The following is a 16815-nucleotide window of genomic DNA, read 5'->3' on the forward strand; positions in this document are numbered from 1 at the left end:
GGAGTAGTGAGAGTCTTGTTCTGGTTTTCAAAGGGAATACTTCCAGCTTTTGCCCATTCAGTATGATATTGGCTGTGGGTTTGTCATAAATAGCTCTTACTATTTTGAGATACATTCCATCAATACCTAGTTTATTGAGAGTTTTTAGCATGAAGGGATGTTGAATTTTATCAAAGACTTTTTCTGCATCTATTGAGATAATCATGTGTATTTTGTGATTGGTTCTGTTTATATGATGGATTACGTTTATTGATTTGTGTATGTTGAACCAGCCTTGCATCCCGGGGATGAAGCCGACTTGGTCGTGGTGGATAAGCTTTTTGATGTGCTGCTCTATTTGGTTTGCCAGTATTTTATTGAGGATTTTTGCATCGATGTTCATCAGGGATAATGGCCTGAAATTTTCTTTTTTTGTTGTGTCTCTGCTGGGTTTTGGTATCAGGATGATGCTGGCCTCATAAAATGAATTATGGAGGAGTCCCACTTTTTCTGTTGTTTGGAATAGTTTCAGAAGGAATGGTACCAGCTCCTCTTTAATCACATTAAGAAAACATTTTGAAACCCATGTTTTAAAGCAAATTTCGTTTGTGTTTTGATTCTTGATTTGTCATAAGCAGATAAGAATTTCAAGGTTAAAAAAGAAAACTTCTGAAATTTAGTGCAGTGTGCATGCCTGGAGAAATGAATGCTATAGCTTTAAGATAAGGTAGTCTGGTGATTCATTGCACGAAACAAGATCGATTTGGAGCAGGCTCCTACTGTTAGCTTTTTTGAACATGGATTCTCACGCCGAAAATAACACAACATATTCTAGATAACAGCAGTTTTTCCCCCTGAAATCCACCAAAACTGAAGAAAAATCCAAGTGACTGTTCTTAGCAGCTGTGTGGCCTGGAGTTCACTGGGGAAGCTGGCTTCCTGCCGTCCCCTATTCATCACCTGCTTCAAAGACAGCCTGGCTGGCTATAGTTTGCAGGCCAGGTAGGGTGCCATTGTGCACAGTCTGGGAGGATTAGTATCAAAGCTGCGGCAACCAGGCCCTTGGTCTCGGGCTGCCATTCAGTCTAGCAGGGAGAGGCTAAGACTGGCCAAGGTCACAGTCTCCAGTGTGGAGTGGACTGGGAAAGGATCCTGAGAATAGAATGCTCTTTATGAAATCATGGCGCAAGCTTGCAGCACAGCAGGTGCCCTTCTGGAACACATAACATCTGTTTATGTTGGTATACCGTAGCTGACAACGAGATAATGGAGCTTTGAAATTTATCATTTTATTTTTTAAAAGACAACTGTATATACAAGAATCCAGATGCGTATTTAGCTCCGATCTTTTATTTGTAAATCATGAAGAAAGCTGATCGATTTAATTGCTGCTTTTTACATGTGTATATTTAAGCAAAAAGCAAAGCGTACTGACTATTAACCATTTATAACCATTGCTGATCAGTAATACCCGAATTCTTGGGGAGGAAGTGACTAGCATTCGAGATAATTTTTTTCAACGTTCAGACATTTGTGTCAACAGATTGCAGAAGGATTTACTGAATATGCCCAACTATTTTGAATATTAGGAGGTTTGTATAACCACCACCCCAACAAATGAGAGTATTTCAAGGGTGAGGTAATAATGATGCAAAAATAAAAATTTTCAACTTGGACAAATTAGAGAAAAATTAAGCTGTACATGAGTTGTCATGACGACAAGGATGTTCTGTTGATGAACTGTCCTCCTCATTGTCCAATCAGATAGTAGAGCTGAAGCTGGAGCATGAACAGGAGAAGACGCACCTATTACAGCAGCATAACGCAGAGAAGGATAGCCTAGTCCGAGACCATGAACGGGAAATTGAAAACCTGGAAAAACAGCTTCGCGCTGCCAATATGGAGCACGAAGATCAAATTCAGGAGTTCAAGAAACGAGATGCACAGGTAATTATCAATAATATTTGATGAAACGGGTATCTGTTTTTAAAAAGTCATCAGCGTTTAATGTTTTCTTCTTATTCTTGTTGATGCACGCTGTTTGATCATTTGCAAAACTGACATATAAATGTGATTTTTTTTTGTTTTTCTCCCCCCAACCCCCCCCATTTTGGGATGAATAAAGCCTTAACTACAGAAACCACAGGTAGCCAGATTAAAAATCCCATGGCGCGCTATAACTTGGCCCCCTTTTTTATAATCTTGTCTCAGTTCCTTTCATGATGGATTTTTTTAAGGTATCTGCCCCTTACCCCTCCCTTCAGCCTTAGCAAATCCCTATGAAATATATCAGCCTCACTCCTTGCTTTTTGTTTTAATCTCTGTAGGTAATCAAGCAGCTGTTTTAATATTTGCTTTTCCTTCCTAGTGTTGCTGTTTTCATTAGACTATATTTGATTAGATCACTCAGATGGTAATTGATAAAAATGACTCCAGAGAAGGGCTATTTCCCATCAGGTCTGTTGCTTTTTCCTGCACACACACATGCCTCCTAGCCCACATCTCTGTAGTCCCTGTTGGAAGCCATTTGGCAGAATAACCCCCAGCTGTGGTAGCATTTGACTCCTCAAACTTGTGGATGAAATGTGCACTGTCAGCATGGAAAATTATCTTTATAAATTTCAGATGAAAAAAGAAATCTTATTGGATGTGTATCTTTGTGATACAATACATTCTTTAGAATATATATAATCAAGGGCCTTTAGTGTATCCTCTTGAGATTGCTGTGAAATTGTGTTAAAGAAAAATTTAAGAGCAATTGATAACAATAAAAAGATAATGTTCTTTTCTAATAAAAACATATTGTATACTAGGTCTAAATACCCCTTTTCCCATTGAAATCTAACCATGCTAACCACACCACACAAGCTTCTTCCTCTAGTTATCCTTCCTCCCTAAATAATATAATTTTCAAACAAAACAAACCTTCTGTTATATTATGTCTTTCAACAATTTTATAATTATCTAAACATAAACGCACTACTAATTAAGTAAGATGTTAATTTTTTTGAGTGGACAGCGGGAGGTGGTAAGGCAAAGAATAGGAGTTATTGGTTATTTTTCACTTGACCTTGAGTTGTCTTCTATCTTCAGAGAATAACTGATGCAATATGAATGTACTCAGCACAGGTTTTGTTGTCAATGATATACATTTACAGTACAATTATTTTCAACTTGTTTTACGGTGGTTTGCTGCCTAAAAAGGTAGTCATTGTAGTGCCCATGGTACCAGAATACTCAGGTGGTTCCTGTCAAATCATCGTGTATTATATTTTGCCACCAACCTCATTAGAGCCTTTATGAAATATATGCTGGTGTTTTGACTCAATTTATTAGGAATATTTTCTAGTTCATATTCTCTTTCAAATATGATGTTAAACCTTACCATTGTTTTCCCATGGCAAGAGATATGGGTTCTGAGTCAGTGTAGGATTTGTTTGCGTGGGATATTTGTATAATGGATAAAATAAAGTACACTAATTTACATAACTTCCTATTATTTGGGGGCTGTTATGGGAAGCCGATACAAGTGGAGGCCAAATTTAGAGGGAACCTTTGTGATTTTGCAGGAGTCGTATCTGCCATATAGGGTGCGGTTCATCCAATCATAACAAAAGGGAAATTTTAGTACTATTACGTATAATAAAGCCACAGGGATAGTACAATGAGGCTATTAATTGAATTTCTTCCTATTGAAACATTAAGTATGAGGACTATATGACCTCCTCAAATGCTGTAGTTTAAGATTATATTTCTCATATTTCGTGTCTTTCTTGGAACGTTTTACTAATTGGAATTGCTGTCAAGGGAATGCCAGTAAGCAATGGAAACAGGCTAAATGCATTCTTGCTCAAAAGGAAAATAATTTTGTGTATGTTGTACTTAGTCGTTCTTAGAGAATACAATTTCTAAAACTTTTAGCAATGAGCTATATTTTAAAAAATCTTATCATGTGTACTGAAATACTCATAATTTGTATTTATCTTTGGTTATTTATTGAGGATATTAATTCAAAGTTTCCTTCAGGTAAGTCTCAAATTTTCAAAATCTATCTCTTCATGGTTGTGGTCTAAATAATGTAATGTATAATACCTTTTAAGTTCTAAATTCATTCACAAATTTCAAGAAAACAAAGTAGGCATATAATTTTCAAAATAGAAGATCTTTTTCAAATCACTGTGTTGTAGTTTGATGCAGAACAAACATATTAAATATTAGATTGTATAATTTTTTAAATTTTAATTCCAGAGAGATTTGATTTTCAGTTAATGTGTGGCTATTCTAGCTTAGCAATGGAGGCCATTTTGTAAAAAGGACTATTTGAAATACTTAACCAAAAGAGGACCAGTGAAATATCTATTTTGGAATCTATGGCTTTGTTTGCTGCTTCCCTTCCACCAGATTCTTAACTGAGTACAGTTTCCTTAAAATCTATTTTTCACTTCTTCCAAATATGTAGTACATTGTATGCTGACTTGAAAATCATTATTATAAAGTATAGTTACCAACCTTAAGGTGAATCATTCCAACTAGGGACTCCCTTTTAGTGAATATGTTTTATAATTATTATAGGTTAATTGTTATTCTAATAATTTCTGTTTTAAAGAGCAATGGTAAGATATAGAAATGCACCAAGGACAATGAACTAGTCTCCTCATTTTATTTGGTTCAGTTAGCTAATTATTTTATGTGTATATTATATTTTTGTTATAGTACTTTGATTTTTAATGGCAGGATATATTATATTACGATACTTAAATTTGCTAATGTGCATACTAAATTTTACCGCCATCATACAAGATGTTCAATCTGGTATCTATCTAAGGTCATATGTTTAAGAAAAAGCATTCAGACCAGTAGAAATCAAGACTTGTAGAAATTCATAACCTCACTGTCAAACATTTCTCATTTACCAGGTCTCTCTTATTGAAATTAGTTTGGAGAGTGATCTCATTGATTCAATCATATTTTAATATGAAGAAAATGTATAAATATAATAGCTTCTTCTAACATGAAAGTTCTACATGTAATTCTCATTTTGCTTTTGAACTATAATATAATGAAAGAATTTCTATAGTTTATCCTGTTGAATTAGAGGAAAAATAGAGCATAGGTTCCTTGATCCCTTACTTGTCCTTTTAGGGCCCTGAACCATTTAGAGATTGTTTGATGTTTTACGTTTGTTGCCACTTTTAGTGGTGTGTGTGACTCCTGTAGAGATTGTTGCATAGAACCTTTGTGATCCTCCCCAGAGGTGGCGTCGCCATCTTAGGACCGCTGTGTGACCTGTTGCAGTAGGGACATTCAGGCATCTGAGGTAACCAGCAACCATTGTGCATCACCATCAGTATCATGCACATTAAATGCAGCAACCTTGCAGAAGGTCATCAGCCATATCTGAGAAATATATTGAATTTAGCATTTGCATATAGTACAGTGGCTCTTGCAAAACATTGGCATCTAAATGCCTTTCTCAATTCCCTACACTGAGAATCATAAATCTAATATGAACAATTTTTACATAATAAATGGGCAGATTATCTTGATTTTGGCATATGATTCACATTAAGAGCTGAACCTATCACTGATTCCAAAATGCAGAATTTGTAGTAATTATCTTCTACTTGGAAAAAAGTTTTCCTAGAAAGATATTGACAGGACAATTTTAATTTTAAAAATCGTATCTCAATTGCATTACCTGATTTTCCATGCATTTGCAAATTTGCGCCTAAGATAAAAATCTGCATTTATAAACTGAGTGTGTGCCTGCATTCAGGGGCTTGAACACTGGCTATCATTCTTTAAAGGTTACTTGAAGGTGAATGTAACAATACGTACAGTCTGAACATTCTCGTTATACGTGGCTTTTGGTCTTTGGTAGCATTTTTCTAGTGAAAACATTTTAATTTTTTTTACACGCCAGCTACTGTCAAAAGGATCTAAAGCAGCATTTTATAATAAACATACACTGAAAATAAATGAAAATAAGAATTCAGCAATAAATTATATTAACCACATTAGAAAATCTATACCGAAGAAAAAATATTACAGTTAAGTGGAAATTTTAGCTCTGCGCTTGCCTGGAAGCCACAGCAAAGAGGGTAACATGGTGAATTGTATAATTCTAATTATGTAATGAAAAAAATCATAGTGGTTCTTTTTTTTCTAGTTCTCAGTTCTGAGAAAAATTTATGCCATTAGACTTAATTTAAAGGACATTGACCAATATAACTGATGATATTTTCCATATGTTAAAACGTTGGAAAGAAAATCTGGTGGGGAAACTTTAGATTCTTTAGTACTTTCATAAAATGTAATTACCAGATTTTATTTTAATGTGCCAAAATTTCATTTTAATTTATTGAGAATATTATTATTCTGAAATCAAAAAACAAAGTGCTTTAAGAAATACAATTTTGTAGATACTATGAATCATAAGAAAGTATATTTTAAGTCACAGCCTAGCAAATTCTAGTGTAGTTGTTTTACTACTGTGCCAGGGATGCTTACAAAGTGTCTTTAGGAAGTAGAAATTACAAACATAGTTGAGATTAGAAATTATTTAGGAGTTAATGCCTAATATTAATTTCCAAGTGTGTTACTATCTCTTTCTTATATCTTATTTTCTTGTTCTCTGAATTTATTATGAAAAACTATAAAAAGAGATTATAAAATCAAATGGTAATTCATTCCAAGAGTAAAAGATACTTACACCTGCATTAAAATGATTCATATCCTACCTGCATAACCAAAATAGTACTTCATCTCTGATATTTTATTCATTAATGACATTTGCTTGGTCCTGAGGTAGTATATATTTTTGTTTCTTTGGATCAAACTGGAGTGATTGCTTGGAAAAACCAAGCTATGTAAACTCTGTTTTTCCCCCAGCCTAATGAGGCTGTTGCTGTTAATGTAACCCTGTTTTTTGTTCCCCTCATCTCCCTGGTGACACACATGGTCACATCAGAGTGGTGGCCTGGTGTTCCAGCTGTGTACACACCAAGCTGTGCTACTCATCCCCTGATGAACTGAGTTATTTGTATTAGAGAGGACAGAGTGTGTTTTAAGTACTCAGTGGGCTTTACTGCAATGTACAAAGTTTAACATCAGGCATTAGAAGGTTGGTGGGAAAAGTTACCATTTCACTTTAATTTTGTAAAAAGAAAATAAGATATTTTTGGTGGACTCCTGGTAAAACCACACATTACAATTCTCTATTTTCTTTAGATGAAGTTTTATCGTATTATCTAAGTGCTGTATTTAAGATAGCCCAGGAACTTTCTGTATATATTCAAAATATTGATAAAGTTTTTCATAACTAGGCCATTTAAAAAAGCCTGCGGGGGAAATACTGTTTTACTGACACCAAAAGCATAGGTCATACAGAATTTTCCAAATAGTGGGGGCAAAAATTCTCAGCATATTTTGGCTTGGATGCACTGATGTGAAGATCGTGTTTCATTAGTATGCAATACTATTGTGTCTATTAGTATTACATGTGAATTTAATAATACATTTGCATTATTTATATATTACTATGCAAATTAATATGTGAAAGAATACTATTTCTTAAGTATTTAGTTAGCAGAAAATATAGGAAAATGCCATTTTAAGTAAAGCTTACATTTTGTGTAGGTCACCAGCTTTCTTTTTCCATTATAATTCTAAAATTCTATAATTGTTTTCATCCTGAAGACATAAAACTAGTGTATATATACTTGTGATTAAACTGTTACAAATAATTTAACTTTCTTCTCATCGTAGATAAAATTATATTGTTTAAAAAGCAAAAAATACAAGCTGAGGCAAGAAAAATGATTTTTCTAAGAATGATCCATTTGTAGAAGATACAGTGTATCTTTAGTCCTGTGCATATTTTTTAAATGTGGCAGTTACCATGGAAACCACATTCTGTGGTATTTGGTCCACTTTTAGATAGGGAGCATTTCTTTTAAAGACAAACCTTCTAAATAATAACATAAAGTATTCCATTTGAATTAGTAACTTTGTGTCAACTAATAATGATTGCTTTAAAAATCTGTCTTTTGTTCTCATTATATTTAACGGATTTCTTTAGAAATATTAAAGTTGTTCTTGAAGAAGAGGTAATTAAATATGGAAGAGATTTTAAATAGGGAGTAAAATATGATCACTGCAGTGGTGTGAACTGGGAGAGTTGCAAGAGACCACAAGTCATTGTATACCATATGTTCTGCCAGACGTGAAGCTTTTAGTTATATCAGGTGTCTAAGCATCTAGCAGTAGTAGAGTCAGATTAGGTAATCTAAAGAGATCACCACCTCCAACTGTATTCCATTTACAGATAAGAAACAATATTGATAAAGTTTTTCATAACTAGGCCATTTAAAAAAGCCTGCGGGGGAAATACTGTTTTACTGACACCAAAAGCATAGGTCATACAGAATTTTCCAAATAGTGGGGGCAAAAATTCTCAGCATATTTTGGCTTGGATGCACTGATGTGAAGATCGTGTTTCATTAGTATGCAATACTATTGTGTCTATTAGTATTACATGTGAATTTAATAATACATTTGCATTATTTATATATTACTATGCAAATTAATATGTGAAAGAATACTATTTCTTAAGTATTTAGTTAGCAGAAAATATAGGAAAATGCCATTTTAAGTAAAGCTTACATTTTGTGTAGGTCACCAGCTTTCTTTTTCCATTATAATTCTAAAATTCTATAATTGTTTTCATCCTGAAGACATAAAACTAGTGTATATATACTTGTGATTAAACTGTTACAAATAATTTAACTTTCTTCTCATCGTAGATAAAATTATATTGTTTAAAAAGCAAAAAATACAAGCTGAGGCAAGAAAAATGATTTTTCTAAGAATGATCCATTTGTAGAAGATACAGTGTATCTTTAGTCCTGTGCATATTTTTTAAATGTGGCAGTTACCATGGAAACCACATTCTGTGGTATTTGGTCCACTTTTAGATAGGGAGCATTTCTTTTAAAGACAAACCTAAAGAGATTATAAAATCAAATGGTAATTCATTCCAAGAGTCAAAGATACTTACACCTGCATTAAAATGATTCATATCCTACCTGCATAACCAAAATAGTACTTCATCTCTGATATTTTATTCATTAATGACATTTGCTTGGTCCTGAGGTAGTATATATTTTTGTTTCTTTGGATCAAACTGGAGTGATTGCTTGGAAAAACCAAGCTATGTAAACTCTGTTTTTCCCCCAGCCTAATGAGGCTGTTGCTGTTAATGTAACCCTGTTTTTTGTTCCCCTCATCTCCCTGGTGACACACATGGTCACATCAGAGTGGTGGCCTGGTGTTCCAGCTGTGTACACACCAAGCTGTGCTACTCATCCCCTGATGAACTGAGTTATTTGTATTAGAGAGGACAGAGCGTGTTTTAAGTACTCAGTGGGCTTTACTGCAATGTACAAAGTTTAACATCAGGCATTAGAAGGTTGGTGGGAAAAGTTACCATTTCACTTTAATTTTGTAAAAAGAAAATAAGATATTTTTGGTGGACTCCTGGTAAAACCACACATTACAATTCTCTATTTTCTTTAGATGAAGTTTTATCGTATTATCTAAGTGCTGTATTTAAGATAGCCCAGGAACTTTCTGTATATATTCAAAATATTGATAAAGTTTTTCATAACTAGGCCATTTAAAAAAGCCTGCGGGGGAAATACTGTTTTACTGACACCAAAAGCATAGGTCATACAGAATTTTCCAAATAGTGGGGGCAAAAATTCTCAGCATATTTTGGCTTGGATGCACTGATGTGAAGATCGTGTTTCATTAGTATGCAATACTATTGTGTCTATTAGTATTACATGTGAATTTAATAATACATTTGCATTATTTATATATTACTATGCAAATTAATATGTGAAAGAATACTATTTCTTAAGTATTTAGTTAGCAGAAAATATAGGAAAATGCCATTTTAAGTAAAGCTTACATTTTGTGTAGGTCACCAGCTTTCTTTTTCCATTATAATTCTAAAATTCTATAATTGTTTTCATCCTGAAGACATAAAACTAGTGTATATATACTTGTGATTAAACTGTTACAAATAATTTAACTTTCTTCTCATCGTAGATAAAATTATATTGTTTAAAAAGCAAAAAATACAAGCTGAGGCAAGAAAAATGATTTTTCTAAGAATGATCCATTTGTAGAAGATACAGTGTATCTTTAGTCCTGTGCATATTTTTTAAATGTGGCAGTTACCATGGAAACCACATTCTGTGGTATTTGGTCCACTTTTAGATAGGGAGCATTTCTTTTAAAGACAAACCTTCTAAATAATAACATAAAGTATTCCATTTGAATTAGTAACTTTGTGTCAACTAATAATGATTGTTTAAAAATCTGTCTTTTGTTCTCATTATATTTAACGGATTTCTTTAGAAATATTAAAGTTGTTCTTGAAGAAGAGGTAATTAAATATGGAAGAGATTTTAAATAGGGAGTAAAATATGATCACTGCAGTGGTGTGAACTGGGAGAGTTGCAAGAGACCACAAGTCATTGTATACCATATGTTCTGCCAGACGTGAAGCTTTTAGTTATATCAGGTGTCTAAGCATCTAGCAGTAGTAGAGTCAGATTAGGTAATCTAAAGAGATCACCACCTCCAACTGTATTCCATTTACAGATAAGAAACCTATGATTCAAGGACAATCTCTTGCCTAAGGTCACGGAACTAGCAAACCAGGTCTTCTTAATCTGAATTTAGTGCTCTTTCTCTCACAGTTTCCTCCAAGAAAGAGTTTAGACTTTTGGAGAGACTTGGACGTGGCAAAAAAGGAACAGGGTTATATAGGAATCTTTGCCTGGCATGGGAGAGAGACACTGGTACTCTGCTTCCCTGCTGAGCTTCTCATAGCAGTTTGCATTTATTTCAGCGATTTGCCATATTTGATATTGCTCCAAAGTCATAATAATGCTTGAGTAATGCTGCTTGAATTCCAGTTTGAGTAAGGAGTAGCTCCTCCAACAACACTGAGTTTTTAATGTTTGTATGTGTTTAACAGCAGCGGTAGCAACAGCAACAACAACAACAACAACAACAACAACAACTATTTATGGTGTGCTTTCCATGTGCCAAGCCCTCTGCTGGGTCCTTTGCATTGCATTCTCTCATGCGACCCTTTAATACCTTATGAGGATGGCATTTTCTATCTGGAAACTCTGTTTTCATCTTCTTACCTGGGTCAGAAGATGACTATATGTATTTTCATTTTACCAATGAGGAAAGATTCAGAAAGCACAAATAAATTGCCCAAGATTATGTAACTAAGCGTTAGTGTACTGGAACTCATAGCAAAGTCCTCTACTCCATATGCCTGCTAGTGTATGAGCATATTGTCTCTGAATTTTATTTATTCTGCATAAATCCATTATATTCCTAATTTTGGATTGTCACTACCTTACTAGATTTAAAATACTGATACTCATAACTCAAACTATGTATATCCAAATCAAGTATTAGCCAGTAGTTTCACTGTTTCTCCAAGGCCACAAGCCATGACTATGTCTTTCTTTTGAGGTAAATTAAGCTCTAAAGAGATATACAATTCTTAATATTTTCTTTGGAATATAGTTTCTTCCAACAAGTTTCAGAATTTGTAGAATAGAAGAGTGAGTACATTTTTGAAATGGGTTCACTTTTGGTTTCACATTATTACTGAAATAAGAAGGAGTACCCAGAGTAAGAATCCACCTGGCCGGGCGCGGTGGCTCAAGCCTGTAATCCCAGCACTTTGGGAGGCCGAGACGGGTGGATCACGAGGTCAGGAGATCGAGGCCATCCTGGCTAACACGGTGAAACCCCGTCTCTACTAAAAATACAAAAAACTAGCCGGGCGAGGTGGCGGGCGCCTGTAGTCCCAGCTACTCGGGAGGCTGAGGCAGGAGAATGGCGTAAACCCGGGAGGCGGAGCTTGCAGTGAGCTGAGATCCGGCCACTGCATTCCAGCCTGGGCAACAGAGTGAGACTCCGTCTCAAAAAAAAAAAAAAAAAGAATCCACCAAGTTTTTGGGTCGATGAGGCCTACCAGTCTTGATAAAAACAGCATAGGAATTTGCATTTAGTAGTGGTAAGGTATGTTTTTTTCTGAATGGTTTATGATCTGTGGATATTTGTTATATTCACATACTAATTTGGAATATTACATATGATCCATTCATTTATAGAATGAATTTTTAACTCTCAGACTTCAATGTTTGTTAGTATTTTTTTCCTAAAGGAACCTGAATGAGGATCCTCTTGCATGACAGAATCCAATAAAAGCCACTTAGAAATGAGGTCAAAGATTATGAAGTTCAAACCTGGAGATTTTTTCATACTGATACAAGGGTATAATTAGAAAATGTGTTTCTTCTAGACGCCTCAAAAACAATTTATGTTGATGCAGTGTTAGCTTCATCCTAGAGCTATTTTGTTCAAAGTAAAAACTTTTAAGATGAATTCTTTTTTAAAATAAATACTCCAGAGATAAAGCATTATTCTACATGCAGAATGTCATTTCCATTGACATAAGGAACTATGCCTTGAGTTATTTTTAGCATATTACTCTTCCTTCTCCTTTTCACTGAGGCCTCGATGAAATTACTAGGAATATTGGCAGAAATTATCTCTTGAGAAAGTATTGGATGAATAGCTCTTCTTCCTTAATGTCTTGGACAAGTCATTTTTGGATTTCTGACTCAATTGTTTCTGTAAGAGACATCGCTGATGTCTGCTTTTGTATATTTATGGTAATTTTTTGTGACAGAGAGGTTGAAGCCAAAGTGCAAGAAATGATTGGCAAAATGGTGATATCATCAAATGTTCAAAGAGCTGGCAAATTGAAGCTTATTAAATTGTCATTTTGTCTTCCATTCAGGACTAATTGGAATCATGCCTACTTGCATGATATGAAAGATATTTAACACCTGAGCTTTTTTCATGGCAAAAATGTCATAAATTGGTGTCAGGGAGACCTTAAATGCCTATTTGGAGAAGAGAACACAGCATTGTATGAAAATAATAGTCTGTTTTCAAACTACTGTAATATGTGTACAGAAAATATTTTATAAATAGTCATTAAGTGGTAACTTTTAGATAATAAAAACGGACTGAATTGAGCCCCCAAGTATTGAATCAGTAGGTTAGTGTGCAACTTGAGATAATGTTTTTTAGTTGAAACAAATATTAAAGTTCAAGGAAAATTATACTTTTTCACTCGTTTTAATAGTTATTTTAAATTACATCTTGATCTCTTGAGTGCTTTTGGATATTTGTGTACTGGGAGGTTGGGAAAAATCGTAAGAAATCACAAAGAAACAATACACAATTAGGCTTCCAGGGTTTGAAAATGTGTGTTATTTTTCTGGTTTATTTTTATTTGTTTTGCTTAGGTATGAAGTCAAGCATTAGTCAAGTAATACTGAAAGTATTAGTACTATTTGAATATGAGTCAATGGTGTCCTCAGAGATTGAAGTATGCTGAATTATGTGGCCTGGATCTGGGTCTCTTCCCTCATTTGTAGGGACAGTCGTAATCCTGCACTAGTCTTGAGGAGTATATGTGTCCTTTCACCAGATATTGTGGCTCTGTGATGCAGAAAAGCTTTCAGTGAACAGAGATCCTGTAGTTCAGCCAGGCCCACTATCTCAAAACAAGGGAATTTTCCAGTGGAAAGACCTGAAAATTGCAGGTCTTTAAAAAGGTTAAAATTAAATTGGTGATTCATTCATCTTACGTTTGCTCCTTAAGTCAGTATTTATTAAGAAAACAAACCCCAGATCCCTAGGGTCAAGTGGGACCTTATTTATTTTGTTATTTGCAAAGATGTCATTTAATGTACAAAATGCATGTGTTCACCAAATGTTTCCTGAAAAGCTAATTTTTTGAAATGTAAATGTTATCCTCACTTGTTGGCTAAAATGGTAGCTCCAGTTACAGTGACACTGACATGCGGAACAAGAGAAGTGGAGTGTGAGGGCTGAAAAGTTTTGCTCTTCAATTATCCACCAATTACTGCCAAAGTTGTCATTAGACAAATGCCATGAGTTCAAGAGCTGCAGTGTGTTCCAGGCTCCCCTGTTGAAGTCCGGACTGTGCATGGATGTTTCAGACTTGGGGCAAAATTTGGAAATGCACTCTTGTGATGTCACCTCTCTAACCATTTCTATGGCAAGCAATAAAAAAAAAATCACCATCTACTGCCATAATGTTGGTGTTTCTTTAAAAAATTATTCAATTCAGGAACAAGAGTAGTAGAGAATATCTTCTCAAGAAAAATTGTAATTATTGTTAACTGTTTTGATTGCTTTTTGAAATCTCATTGTTGCAGATTGATATAGAAAAAAATTGAACTCTGTGACTTGGACATTTTATAATTATGACCCTTCAGATAATATGTAAATCAAATTTATTTCCGTATAAGTTTACTGGCTAAAAATTAGGCAGAATTCCCCTATGACATCAACTTTTTCCAACTTTATTTCATTAAGATTTTTGGAGTGCCTACCCTGTGCCAGGCCCTAGAGCTGGGCGTGCACACCTTTAGGAGGTGCCTTCCACATCCTGGTTTATGTGAATGTTGCCCCAGAGTTGTACAGGTCATGGCCTATATGGCAGTAAGGGTATCCCTGTACCCAGTGCAAGATAGACCAGTACTCTGCTCTAAAGGAAATTAGAGTTGCATTGGGGAAGACATGGTAAGACAGAAACCAAATTAACAAGGAGAATATCACATAGCAATAACTTGTAGGTGAAGAATTAAAATTGAGAGAGATGATATAGTGATGATTGTGTTAGCTGGCCATCAGAGAATGCCTCTCCAAGGAATAGATATCTCATTTAAGATCCGACTGATGAGAAGCCAGCCAGACGGAGGCAACAATGGGTGCAGAGACCCTGTAGGAAAATAAGTTTTGTGTGTTCTTGAAATCAGAAAGGAGACCTGTCTGGCATGAGCATAGCAGGTGTGAGAAAGTGGGTGGGGAGTAGCAGACACAAGACTTTTTAAGACCTGGTGAAGAGTTTGAATTGCATCTTAACTGTGACAGGAAGACAGAGGCTTTAAGCAGTAAGGTGACATGATTTGATTCATGTTTTTAATAGATCGCTCTGTTTGCGAACAGTCCTAGATGCCTATATGACATGCGTATGTGAGGCAGCAGGACTTGCAGATGGGTTGGGTGTGGGGAATGAGGGGAAGAAGAAGTACGGGTAACTCCTGGAGTTTTGGTTTGAGCAGCTGTGTAGATGGTGGTGTCAAATACGAGGAGGATTGCCCGGGAACAGAAGCAAAAGCAAGAGGTCTTTTGTTGCCAAGCTAAGTGTGAGCTGCATGTTAAACATCCAGAGGGAAGTGTGTCAGACAGCGAGTTGGATATGCAGGTTGAGATTCCAGAGATGCGAACTGGACATATAGATAATAATTAAAGCATGGGCCTAGATGCAATTACCAATTTCTTATTGAATATTAAGATAGAGATGCTGGTTCATGGCCAGTCTCTATCATTTACTGGCTCTATAAACCCGAGTTCATATTAGCTAATTACCTCAATACCCCCGATCATCATTTTCCACACCTGTGACATCCATTCATTCATTTAGTGGCGTTCATTGAGCTCCTACTATGAGCCAGGCCCTATGCCAGGACCTAAGTATATAAAAAAGGAATGGTTTTTCCCTCAAGCTTACAGCCTATGGGGAAACAGGCACTGTGCATCTGTCATAAATGAAGAATACGATGATTCATACCAACAGATACGAGTAAAGAATGTCTTCCTTTAACATAGACAGAGGATGCATCTTACCACACATCAAAGGCAGTGTGGAATAGGAGACACAGTAACAATAACCCTGGTCAGAAGAACAAGCTCCCCTCCCTCACACTTGGTTATGAAGGCACCCTTTGCTGATGATAGAAGAACAGGCTCCCCTCCCTCACACGTGGTTGTGAAGGCACCCTTTGCTGATGATATCACCTGATTGCTGTGATGATTCAATCAGGCCCTTTAAGGAATGTTCTTTACCATCCTTTGGTATGTAAGGAGATTAATACTGTCTTGGTCCATTTCTACTGTCTAGAAATATTGACTGTATGCCTACTTGCCAACCAGGTGTGTAACTGGTGACAATGCCAGCATCTTTCTGAGAATGACAGAGGGAGTATGGAAATAGAAGGTTCTATTCTGTGGCCTCCTCTAGCGTGCTCACCCTTCAGGCCTGCTAGAGTTACAGCAAAGTACAAAAAGTCATAAAGAAGCTTTGATCCCAAGAAAAGTAGAGATGGAAATTATGGGATGTTGGGGCATCGGGTCTAAGGAGGTCATCAGAAAAGGTTCCATTAGAGTAGACATCAGATGCTTTGAGTTTTAAAAAAATGACTGAAATGTTCTATGCAAATTAGAATGGAAAAAGCATTATAAACAGAAAGAGTAGCATGATTAATATATGAAAACCACGTACCATGTTGAGAAGTCTAGACTGGGTCCCCTTGGCCAGTGATCTCCAATTTGTGGTTTATACTGTCTGTGCCACCATCTGCAATGCCTCTACCATTCCTCCATTAATATTCCACTTCTTACACTTATTATCCCACTTAGTAATTATTTAGACCAGTGTTCTCCCAAGTGGGGTTCACTAGGGTATATGAAGAAAAAACCCAGCACTTCTGTTAATGTGTGTTCGAATTTTGTCTTTAAAAATACTTATTTTGTACAATTTTGTATAATGTATTTAACATATTAATATAGTAATGCTACAAATTTATATATATACACACACTGTATATTTTATGATAGGAGTGTCCCAAAAAA

The 16815-nt window shown here is 35.4% G+C and overlaps 1 protein-coding gene across 2 annotated transcripts in view; it reads left to right on the forward strand.

Moving 5' to 3' along the window:
- The window catches only part of CEP112 (centrosomal protein 112kDa), a 587957-nt gene that overhangs the window by 286399 nt on the left and 284743 nt on the right, over positions 1–16815 (forward strand). For both annotated transcript variants that reach the window (XM_011992146.1, XM_011992147.1), the window contains one exon: positions 1744–1926. In XM_011992146.1, coding sequence (XP_011847536.1) covers positions 1744–1926 — 183 coding nt within the window. The remainder of the gene's footprint in view (positions 1–1743; positions 1927–16815) is intronic.

The sequence above is a fragment of the Mandrillus leucophaeus genome, unplaced genomic scaffold, assembly GCF_000951045.1.
Source record: "Mandrillus leucophaeus isolate KB7577 unplaced genomic scaffold, Mleu.le_1.0 Scaffold404, whole genome shotgun sequence".
NCBI lineage: Eukaryota > Metazoa > Chordata > Mammalia > Primates > Cercopithecidae > Mandrillus > Mandrillus leucophaeus.